Source organism: Centrocercus urophasianus, unplaced genomic scaffold, assembly GCF_019232065.1.
Source record: "Centrocercus urophasianus isolate 14NV4802_14NV808 unplaced genomic scaffold, USGS_Curo_1.0 seq_9, whole genome shotgun sequence".
Classification (NCBI taxonomy): domain Eukaryota; kingdom Metazoa; phylum Chordata; class Aves; order Galliformes; family Phasianidae; genus Centrocercus; species Centrocercus urophasianus.
The window spans coordinates 1,301,385-1,313,754 of record NW_024885532.1 but is presented as its reverse complement, the minus strand read 5'-3'; the positions used below and the strand labels follow the sequence as shown (position 1 = coordinate 1,313,754).

The 12,370-nt window shown below is 36.6% G+C and overlaps 1 protein-coding gene across 3 annotated transcripts in view; it reads right to left on the bottom strand.

Moving 5' to 3' along the window:
• ABCC4 (ATP binding cassette subfamily C member 4) overlaps positions 1-12,370 on the bottom strand; it is a 153,844-nt gene that overhangs the window by 83,153 nt on the left and 58,321 nt on the right. For all 3 annotated transcript variants that reach the window (XM_042838843.1, XM_042838844.1, XM_042838845.1), the window contains exon 19: positions 11,319-11,465. In XM_042838843.1, coding sequence (XP_042694777.1) covers positions 11,319-11,465 — 147 coding nt within the window. The remainder of the gene's footprint in view (positions 1-11,318; positions 11,466-12,370) is intronic.

Sequence of the window (12,370 nt, the reverse complement as noted above, 5' to 3'; positions counted from 1 at the left end):
CTTCCAATCTTTTAAAGATTAGATGAAAAACAAGCATGACAAACAAGCTGTACACAGTAAGGGAATCTGAAGAGCCTTTTAAGTCTTTTTTTCCTATGCTGAAAGCCATATTTATTTTGCAGTAACTTAGACACTATCCGAAGAAGTTAGCAAATTCTATTCTAGCACTGAAGATCACTAGTTAGTATAATATTCTTGCATCTTCTCATAGAATCAAAGAATGAACATACTTCCTTGTTTCTTAAAGAAATGTGATAGTAGCTTGTTCCCCTGTATATTTATTGAAAAAGAAATAGATAAGATTCCTGTTCAGAACATCTTCATGCCTACTTTACAATCAATAAAGAGTAGTCAATAGGCATCTGAACGCCTTGCAGTGCAGAACTACAAAAAGCTTAAGCAGAGTGCAAAGGTATTAACAAGCTAATCTGTCCTTACAGCACTGGATTTTAAACTGAAAACATCTGAGATCCGTTTCAGACTCTGGATTTTGCATTTCACAGAATGTGTGTCTCTTGTAAGTATATATTATTATTTCTTTATTGTGAGGCTAACATGGGAAAAAAATAATGAAAATCTGTTTTTTTTCCCACAGTTAACTTTCAAGCAGAAGGCCACTTCTGCTGCATCAGAGTTTATTCTTCCTTAAATAAAAAAAAAAGAAAGTTAGGATTTTTTTTTTTTTTTTTTTTTTAAGGTTTTGTTGTTGTTTTCAAACACAAACAGCATCTAATGAGTGGCTTTGAATTCAATACTAAACAAACAGTCCTAACTTAATTATCATCATCACTATTTGGAATATTAAAACCTGTCAGCTTTACAAAAACCCCAAGGCTTTTTTTTTTTTTTTTTTTTTTTCTCTCAAGGTTTGTTTCATTCTGGAAGTGCTTCGATTTGTAAATATCAGAACTATTCCAGAAAATTATACCTAGTCTTCTGTTGAAAATATTGGGAAGAAAATATTCCTTCTATAATATTAGTTCAGTAGAAAAAGATGACTCTTCCAAAGCTAAAACCATCTTCTAAAGCTAAAACCACTGCACAATTCTAGTACTTCCAGCTTGTAGAGGTTTCTGTAGATATCTTTTGTCCTGTGAGAGAACCACATACTTTTTTCTCCAACAGTAGAGGAACATCAGCTGACCAGCAATACCCACTTTTGACTTTCCCTTAAATCATTTTTTATTTAGGAAATACCAGAAATATTCAGAAGGCTAACAGTGGCTGTTTCCCTTTGTGTGGTTAGTGAGACCGGAGAAAGGAGACTGGAGAATGAAGGAAGGGAGGAAGGAAAGCAGCATTATATTAGCATCGGGGATAACATACGTATTACACACACACATTAAAATTATTATTCATTAATTTTCCTTAAATTTAACAATAAATTTGAATGCTGAAGATTGTATGATATTCATCCTTAAGCACACGAGACAACTATGAACAAATTTTATTTCTTCATAAAGAACAGCTACGAATAAGACAGACCCTGAACTCTCATACTGTAATGTACAGGAAATTCAGTTCCCCTACCATAAGATTTAGAGCAGAAGTCTAAATTTTGTGCTATGACACCCTGGAAGAGCCTGAATCTCTGTCATATACCTAGACTAATGTTAACCTTCATCAAAACCCTTGTTTGTCTCATCATTTCTCACTGTATATAATCTTCAATCTGGAATCTTAAATTATTAGAAAACAGAAGAATTTAGGGATTTGAAGAAGTTTTATTATCTTACTACTCGAAACTCTGATTTCCATTATTCAAGGGAAAACGTTATTTGGACAAACACATTTTCTACTTTATACTTAACAGCTCAACCAAGTATGTAGCATACAACAAATGTGATCTGAATGGGCACAGGAACCCTGGAACTTAACCTTGCTTTCAGTTTCTCCTTTTGCACACTGATAGGCTCCTACCTCCTTAGGCACTGCGAAGATTTACTCACATTTACAGGTTATAACAGAAATATAAGTCCTTCTCTAAGTTGCCCAGCATGAAGGACATACCCCACTTCAACAAGAGGGAAAGAAAACAAACACAGCTAGAGACAGAGAACCATGACTCTTCTGAAAGTGTTCATTATCCCATGTAATGAAATGATAACTGTGTACAAAACATTTAACATTCTAAGAGAAGACAGACGCTCACCACCTTCTCTGCTAAGAACAGCATGACATTATAAATATAAGTGCACTACAAGAAGAGATGAATGAGACGGTTTAAAGTTTACAGCTTTAAATTTTCATATTAAAACGAAAGAAATAAAAACAACACAGAACTGAGTAAACGCCCCCAGTATCACATTACTTACTGTCCTCTGGTCATGTCTTAGAAAGAATGGGGTGGGAACAGTATTCCTGTATGAGAAATTAGTTACAACATCTTAAAAACAGATGTAGGAAACTTTGAAAATTTAGATTGAACTGAATCTGTTTTGGGCTGTGAATGTGCAAACTGATGAATGTGAGACTATTCTGAGAAATGAATACATGCAAGGAAATGGGAGCATGTATTTTTGATGAAGGGAAGTTTACCACAAAGCAGTAGGGTTTTTTTTTTTTTTTTTTTTTTTTTTGCCTACGCACAAATTAGCAATATTCTACATTGCATCATTTGCATCTTAAATAGACAATAACTTCATTGAGAAAAAAACAGGTTTACCACACACATACAATCTCATCATATCTGATAAAAAGAAAACTGAGAAAGAGAAATGTTAGGCCATCTATCCTTCATCTTTTATATCTTATAACAGCCAACAATAATGCTCATATTCCAAATTATCACCTTCTCTTTTTTCCATGCGCTGTCAGATTATTCTGTGTTCTGCATCTCAACATTAACACAGGGTAGTGAAGATTAATGCGTGGAAGAAAGCGAGATACATGCAGAATACAGTTCAAAGAGGTTAGGAGAGATGGAAAAGTAGCATTCCCAGACACAGAAAATAGAGGATAAATTCAGGTATACAGGGGGTGAAAACAGTCAAGGAACATGCTGGCAGAAGCACGATCTTGCAGGAAGTTTTAACAACTTCCCCTGAGTTCAAATATCTTATATATAATATGAGTAGCTTGCTATAAAATTTCAAGCTTGAGGTGTATTGTTGACCTCAATAACATTTTTCAACTGGCGAAGTGAAGATGGATGAGGGAAAGCATATCCGTAAGAACACCAGGTCAGCAGTCATTCACAAGTCTTCTCCAGCAGTGAAAAGACCAAAAGGAAAACAAAAACACAAGCATACAATTCATTCTACCCTGAACCAAACAACTGAGAATGAAGTCTTGCCATCTTTCTCCAATATACCACTCAGCTTGCTATGTGCTCTGGCTCTTTGAGCACATTCTCCTACCTATTGGTTCAGTTGAAAAGTAGCCAAAACAGCTTCTCCATGCATTTCAGAAATCTCCTCATTCCACAATCTCTTGCTAGGGCCCACCACAACTAAATGTTCTGCTCAAGCAGAAAACAAACACTAAGTCAACTAAAGTTGCATGTCAGAATCACCTCAGAAAATGTTCAACAGGAGCCCAAAAAATGAACATTAATAAAAAGAACACTAAGAATGAACAGTAACCAAATTCATGGAACCTACCCCACAGTAGGTACTGTCATAAGCAGTAATTAATATCCATTACAAAATTCATTATAGCACTATTGTCCAGTAGCTAATAAATCAAAAACACTACCAAACAAGTTTTTCATATACTTGATAGTATTTTAAAATAATTCGTAAAGTTGCCTTAAGACTGGTAGCTGTCAACACATACAGCTTGCCATAATACTGCCTCTCCCAAACAAAGCATTATTTTGCATTAAATAACCAGAAGTCAAAACTTGAAGAAGCTCCTCTCTATGTCTTCATCTGTATATGTAACAAAAAACACTGACAACTTATCTACCCAAACTGATTCCTAGAAAAAGAATACCAGGGGAAGACAGAAAGCAAGCAATATCTCATATTATTCACAAACAGATAAGTAATTAATTCTGACTACTAAGTTTGCACTTTTTAAACTGAACAGGACAGTAAAGCAGAGCTTGAGACAATACCTCCAAAATGCAGAGACTCCACTTGCCTACTTTTAGATTTCTATCATTCAGTTTTCACTTTGGATTGCCAGAACAGGCAGATTCACATACAACATTCATTCTTTTCTACATTAAAATTTTAATTTTGGATCAAGAAGTGCCCTTTGTTTCCAAGTACTCTCTAAGATCACCACAGGCACAAACTAATCTTCACTTGTTGCATAATCTGCAAGATGCTGGCAATCTGAAAAAAAAGAATAATTAATTCACCCAGATGCTGCAGTGCAAATTACCTAAGATCATCTGGGAGAGCGATTTCTGTGCATTACAAAACAGAAGAACAGAGCTAATGAAATGAGTTTGCACTCTAATAGTCTTTGTTTTCTTTCAGTTAACAGCCATTCTGATAAAAAATAAAAAAATGAAAACGGTCTGCAAGCACCACAGTGGTCTGTATGTCCATAAGAAATGACAATAAGAAGTTAAAGAATGGGAAAGAATCAAGAAAAGCCAGCGCTTTGATGTACAGGGCTTTCTCCAGGGATGCTGGACTCCTGCCTTCCAAACCCTTCCTAAACCAGTGAGTGAGGAGATGGGGCCTTCCTTCCCACGCTCCACGCACACATTCTCACCACCACCTGGCTGTTTGCCATCTCTGCCCTACTGCTCACAAAGTAATTCTTTCGGAAATTCTTCTACCTTATTCCAAGGTAGAGTGAAAGTAGGTTTTTGAGAACTTCATTTCTCAAAAATGCTCATCTCCCACCCACAACTGGTATCTATAAACAAGGAAGAACTTCTTCACTGTCAAGAGTAACAGCACTGGAACAGGCTGCCCAGAAAGGATTGGAGCCTTCTTCCATGGAGATACTCAAGACCTGTCTGGACGCCTACCTGTGTTACCTGCTGTAGGGAACCCACGTTAGCAGAGGGTTGAACTCTGTGATCTCTAGAGGTCCCTTCCAATCCCTGCAGTTCAGTGATTGTGTGAGTCAACAAAAGAGAAGGCCCTAACCATGTGGTGCCTCCAGTTCTCGTGGCTCACAACAATCAAGGCAACGTCCAGCAATATTTTAAGCACATAATGGCAAAAAGTATATATTCTTAATCTAGTTATTATCAAAATCAAGAAATCTTCATCCTTCACGTTATCTCCAAAAGGTGATTTGCAGCACCACCTCAGCGAAGCCTTCTTTTATCCCCCACAAATCTTTTCACTGCAGCTTTCCCTTCAGCCATTTTCTTTCTACTTGTAATAACTCTTGTCAAAATCAGGCTGATATCTATGTGAGACTAAAATTTTTTTTGCCATGTTTCTGAACAACTTCTGTTCAGTCTTCGAAACCCAACACTTTTAATTAGGTTTATCTTCGTCACCTCCTCTGTGCTTCCTTTTCCTTTGGCTGAGGTGGAGAGAGAGTAGCTTGCTTTGTGGTTGCTTTAGCAAATGAAAAACCAGAACTGCAGTATCTGGGCAGGTCAGCATATGGTCAGAAATGAGTTTCGCAGCAGGTCGTTTTCCCCACCAGGGGATTTTAATGCAAGGAGATAGAAAATCCCTGTGAAGGCATGACAAATCTTGTGCCAGGAACGCAGGAGTTTCCATTTGGAAGCAGCCATCGGTACCAGCTTCCCACTGTTTTCTTCTTAAATAATGCACCATACCCTCCTACAAACAGTTTTCTGTAAACCTTTTCATTTTATCTCACATATGGAGGATAAATAGGGTGAGCACTGATTTGGTGAACCAAACACGTAATGGGTTTGTCTCATCAGTTTACAGCCAAGTTTCATTCAGTTATTACTGTAGAGAAAAATAGGATAGAGTTGAATTGGGTTACACTAATAGATAATAAATGTAAACATGACTCCAGAGTGCTATTTACTAACTTTAAAGACTACTCCTACAGTAATCAACTTTATAAGGCTCCTGACAGAATCATAATAGCGATAAAATACATGGAAGTACAAAGCTATTTAAACTCTTAACAAAAGCCATGATAATGCTAGCAGTAAATGAGCAACTCCCACAAAATATCATTTATTAATCACGCCCTGATAAGGTTTAAAGTACACAGTACCATTGTTACGTGAAAAAACATTAAAGTTTTTTTCGGTGAACAAATGTAGCAACCTAACAGGTTTTAATTACCACACCTACTTCAGTGACGAGCTGTTCCACTAAAACACCCAAACATAATATTTACAACCCTGTGTGGCTGTTAAGAATCTTGGTGATTGATGGGACATATTGTGTTGTCATCTCACCACCAACAAATGCAAGTGATTACCAACACGGAAGAGAAGCTGCATTTTTATTTTACAACAAGAGGCTGTCCCGTAGGGACTTCTTTTCAACATAAACTAACAAACCTATGCACATGTGAACCCGTTTTGGAGCTTGGCAAAGAGAGTCGCAAACAAAGCCTTTGCTACTCTAAGGACAACATTTTTCTTTTTGTATTAGCTTGAGAGAACATGGAAGCTGTCAAGACATCTAGCATACTTTTACACAATCCCTCAGAATTCATCTTGACCACAAGGAAATATCTGAAAACTGCATCAGAAAGATACCATAGATCTTGTTTCAGAAAAAAAGAAAGCAATTGAATCACTGAGTCAAATAGGAATACAATACATTTTCTGGCATCACTACTGAATATTTATATCAGAGATGAATGAGACTACAAACGAAATATTTTAACATGAAGCTTTGCCTTGTTAACTGGATGATATGCCAAAACACCACCTACTATAAATCACAGGGTATAGGACCAGTATTTCTTGTTCAAACATGTTACTCGTTCAGCAGAATCACTTGTGTGAACAAGCATACATTAATGTACACTAACTAAAGCAGTTTCACTATCCAACTGATAGAACTATAATTTAACAACCTCATTATCAGCATTGTAATTTTCAAACTGCTGAAATGTCGTATTTGTTGCAAATATTATACAGCTTAAATACTTTAAACACGGCCCATTTGACGCTTCTGTCAGATAAAATGCAGATAGACACTTGTGCACTGACGAACAAGCTTTTAATCCTATAAAGAAACTTTCTCTGTCAAATTATAGATGTTTCAACACATGATTTATGAACACCATAATTAAAATCCTTATGCCTTAAAGAAAAACAAACTCTTCATTATAAAATCAGCTTTCTTTCACATTTTTATCTTTTAATAGTTGGAGTTTGCTTTATATGCTGCTCTTAGCTATCAGTTTGGCACATCGTTTCTGGAAGCCACGACAGAAGAACATAACCTTGGTCAAACCTTGAAGTTTGAGTAAGCAACCAAAAGGGATCAATGCAGCTTCCGTGAAGCATCTGAGGGCAGGAAGTGGGAAAGCTGCTAATTTAACAGGTAAAGGACAAATCATACAATTCATTATCTTCTGTCTATAGGCAGACCAGAATGCTGTAATACCTGCCGAAATATTTTTCCTCACTGCATGAACCATCAGAATCAACGGTCTGGAGAGACAAATTTAAAAAAACAGGGAAAAAAAAGAAAAAAGAAAAAAAGAGCTTCACTTTCAAATGCATCTCTGTAATGGTTCTCGTTCAATTTGAATTTTAGACAGAGGAGGGGGAAGAGATTTCTATTTTATCTGAACAAATTCATGCATATCACTCATTCATTCTTGTAGCACCCATCAGCACAGCAGCAGCAGGTTTCAGCTTCCTAAACTCAATGCAGTTCAAAATTGCACACAATCTCCACTAAAACTACCATTACTGAAAGTGATGCAGTTATACATTAGCATTCCTCCTCTAAAGAAATCTCTGTTCCCAAATCCCAGGAAAGAACAATTTTTTTTTTTACAAGCTAAGCAAGTAATCTTGAATCAAATCCTAAAGCTTGTCAAAGCCAAAATCTCCTACATTATCAATAAGAAACTAATTTTAAAAGAGGGAACACCCAACTCAACAGTCATTGCAGCTGAGGTTCGAGTCTCTTTTACTTCACTTTCTATCATGCTTGTTTTAAAACATTTCATACATTTTGAGAAAGAAATGTAAGGAATAATGGCTGAAAACCTCACTGACTGGACCAAAACTCCACAGAGTTATCTGACTTTTGTCCACTAGGTTCCTGAACTCAGGGTTACATAGTGAAAAAGTTTATACTGTAAAAGATTAAGAGAAAATATTACACTTGCAGATAATGAGGATAATTAAACAGAACCACTTCTGTTCAGTGTAGAGGTTGAAAATCTGTTCCTCAAATGCCATCTCTAAAACTGTAACATAAATTTTGTCAGCCTTCTAACAAGCTCTAGCAATGCTATGCTGGGATAAAACAGATCATGCTGCCCTCTTGTGCTAGACCTGCACAGAAACCAACTCCTTTACTCCTGCAAGTGACATGTAAAGAGGAATATATAAAGCATACCCTACACAGTGTGAATGGCCGTACTTTCCTCCTTACAGACATCCTGACATGCCTGCAACTCTCTTAACGGGGTCTGATAGAATAAGAAAGGAAGTTTCTAAAGAAAGAGACAACTTCTTGAAAGGAGTAAATAAGAAATTTCTGTTAATGAAGCCAGATGTGATGAATTCACAAAAACAACCACATAATGGATAACTTCCTTACAGCTGTTTAACTGGTGCCATATAGGTATCAACTGATAAATTTAACTTTCAGTCATAAGTATCTGTTCTTTCTGAATCCGGGATAGCACAATAAAGCTTTAGTCACTTTGGATTATCAGCTGTATGAGTTTAAGTCTTTGAGAAACAAACAGCTGTGCATTAGCAAGGTTCACCTAATGCAAAATACCATCACAACAGCAATGTGTAAGTACTTTTAGATCCATGCCAAATTACAGAGAAGTGAAATTTGTGTAGATAAATATATTTTTGAGTGGGAAAATAGAAAGGAGAGGGGTCCTCATACTTCTTTTCCATCTGTGCTCTATAATCAAAGTTCCTAAAAATATACCTATATTCTCCGTTGTCTGAGTGAGACGCCCATTACTATTCCTTTAACAAACCTCCCTATACATTGCTGATGTAATGTATAAGGAGAGTAAACAGAGGCCTTAGTCTCATGCTTAAGCTGATCCAAAAAGCTTTTTTTTTTTTTTTTTTTTTAAAGAAATAAGTCATTGCATTTATTCACCACAACTGATTGGATCTACACTGTTGGGAGTTGACAGACATGTCATGATTCAATACATATTTCCATTTCCTAATGTCGACTCCCTGATGCTGCTCATCAGTCTGTTTCTCCAGTCAGAACCACAAAAAGCTTGGGATGTCTATTAATTTCCTTCCTTCCTCAACTTTGAAAATGGATCACTGTGTGTTCAAAATACTGACTCCGGCATTTTTAATTGGAGATTATTTCTGGAGAAATAAAACAGCAAAAGTCACTTCTGCAACTGATCCTGCAAATGTTTCAGAGACTTCACACAAATACTGAAAACACACTGGATGCTTAAATGATAGATCTGTTGCTACAGTATCACCTTTGCTAATGTGAGATATGCTAACTAATAGCTTGGCTTGATTGCTACAGTCACAACACTGAAAAAAGAGGCTTTAATAATTTAGTAATTTCCACTTCTTTTCAGTATCTATTTCATAGTGCAGTATCTTTAAAATTAAAAATAAAAAAAAAAAAAAGGAAAGAAAAGGAAAGAAAAAAAGGCTTTTGCTTCCTTCCCTAATGCAAATTCCAAAAGATACATATGCAAGAAAAAAAAAAAACAACAAAACCACCTCAATGAGGTGGAGAAACAAAGATATTGAAAACAGAATTTCAGAACTGCTACTCGCTGCAGTTCTGAACATCACGCCTCCAACATCATCTTTTTCCTTTTCTTTTTCCTTTTCCAAAAGATGTTCAGATCAGAACATCTGTACCTTTGCACGCCACCGTGACCAAAGGAAAGATGAAGGAAAAGAAATTTATACACACTGAAGTTAATCTTCTATTATAAAATATCCGCTGATAAATAGAAACATACATCAGTAAGTCATGATGGCATGTGAATACCAGCGATAGGCAGGTTGTATGAATGCCACTCTTTTACAAAGCACTGCTAATTTGAGCTTCACAGTATGTTACAAAGCAAACCATTTCTTATTACTCTACATTGTCCCTGATGTTTAGTCTATAGCTCTGACTTTATTTGTTACAATAAGCCACGGTTTTGGGCATTCTTACAAGATGATTATGTATTCCTCAAAAAACACAGTCAGTGCACACGCTGCATACAAAAAGGTAAGAGGATAAACACTGCACTTCTGACAACAAACCCCATTAGCACTGTAATTTCTTGTGACATATATGCTCTCACTGGCTTTCTACTGAGCTTACTGCTTTACTTCTAACCCTTTGCGGCGGCCTTCAATTTTCATTGCCACAGACACAGAGTACAAGCAGACCATACAACGGCCTTAAACTCATGCAGCTGTAGATTTTTTTTTTTAAGGGGGAAACTATATATGTTTTTTTCATCACACTATGGATGTGAACCTTTTCTACACATGAATTATGTTTCCTGAAAATATTCCTACTCTCTCTCAAACAACAAAGCGATCCCTATGCACCCTGACAGTTATTAAACAGTCCCTGGAAAGATGAAACCAACCCTGTATTCCTTTCCTTCAAGAGAATGAAGGCCAGAAGGCACATCAGATTTCTGGTCATTAAATCAGCACCACTCCACTTCCCCAACTCTCTTAACTCTGCTCCAGCTTTTCTCCCTGTCTCTTCCTCTGAAGAGTGTAAGGATCTGCATTACAGTTTTAAATTGCATTCTATTGTCCATTTTGGAAGGATATTAAACTACACAGTTTCTCAACAACTGTGAATTACCACGCTTGCTTAGAATTATTTTCTAAAAAGGGCAAATGATGGCTGGGGTCAAATTTTCAAAGAAAAGCACAAGGAAGGCATCCCCACAAAACACATGCATATACGTTCACGATGTCACAGAGAGATCTTTGCTAACTGAATCAGATCAGCACCAACCAGCAACTGGTGCAGTTGGTGCTACTAGCAGCAAGCTGTTCAATGAACAACACCAAGACCACAGTTTCGAAAGGAGTAAGATCAACTGTCAATAAACAGTCAACATTCTGACTTCTGAATTTAGGAATACCAGAATAGGTTTTTATTAAAAGAAGCAGAAACCACAAGTGTGTAAAAAAAAACAAAACAACTACTACATTCAATTCATAACTGCTCAGAAATAGAATATTTAACATAACGAATTAGTTACATTAAATGTTAAGTGTTTTTGACTATTAAACTTACCTATAGGATTTCTGTCAAAAAACAGGACAGGAGCCTTCAAAATGGATTTAAACATTTTGTTGTGCAAGGTCTGACCAGAATTAACAAGAACTTGAAAGACCAGAAGACTTCTTATTATGCCAAACAGTATTGTAGCCACCGTTAAACCTGAAATTAAAAAAAAATTGACAGAGCCTGCATACAGATATGCATCTTTCTCTCTCTCTCTCTCTCACACACACACACACACAAAGGATTTCAATATAAAATTGAACAACAAAATAATTCTGTTGGTTTCTGCATATAGCAAGAATCCAAACATATGCCTAAGGGACTCCAAGCACAGAATGCAGCTAACTGATATTTGTCACTAGCTGTAGTTAGTCATATGTAAACAATTTCTCTTTTTCTCTTCAAAAGAATCACTGCTTAATGGAAATGCAGGAAATGTCTGTTAACCCACTAAATAAATCTGTATTATAACCTTCCACATAACAGTTTTGCCAAGAAATTCATTTCACAGTGCCATGTATAATTGTGGTTTGCAGAGGTCACTGTGAACATTCAGCATTTGCCAGCAGGTATTAACCAAGTAATATATATATACACGGCTATTTAGCAACAACCTTGAGTTATTCTCAATCAGTTCAAACCACTCGTGCCATACTTCCCCTTGTAAACCACATCAAATCATTTAAATGATGTATATTTCTCTAACAGAACAAGATGCATCCCTTATGCAGTGTGAGTAGAGTGCTTCTAGGGAATTGATTTGCAGACTGTTTGTCTTTCTTCTGAGCAAGACAGAGGTGCTACAAGGCAAAAGATGGAAACAAAGAATGATGAGATTGCTGTAGGTCTGTTTGCTGCAAGTAGCCCGCAATGTGCTTGTCTAAGTTTCCAGCCAATGAAGAGCAGAGTCCAAAGCTGAACAGCAGTTGCTAACCTTGTACTTGGCAGTTCTGCAGGCCTTCCAGGCAATGTGCTCCAGAAACTGAATGCAGCCACCACAAGCCCAGATGTTCAGGCCTTGAGGACAACCTTAAATTAGACTTTAACTATCAACCCAACAC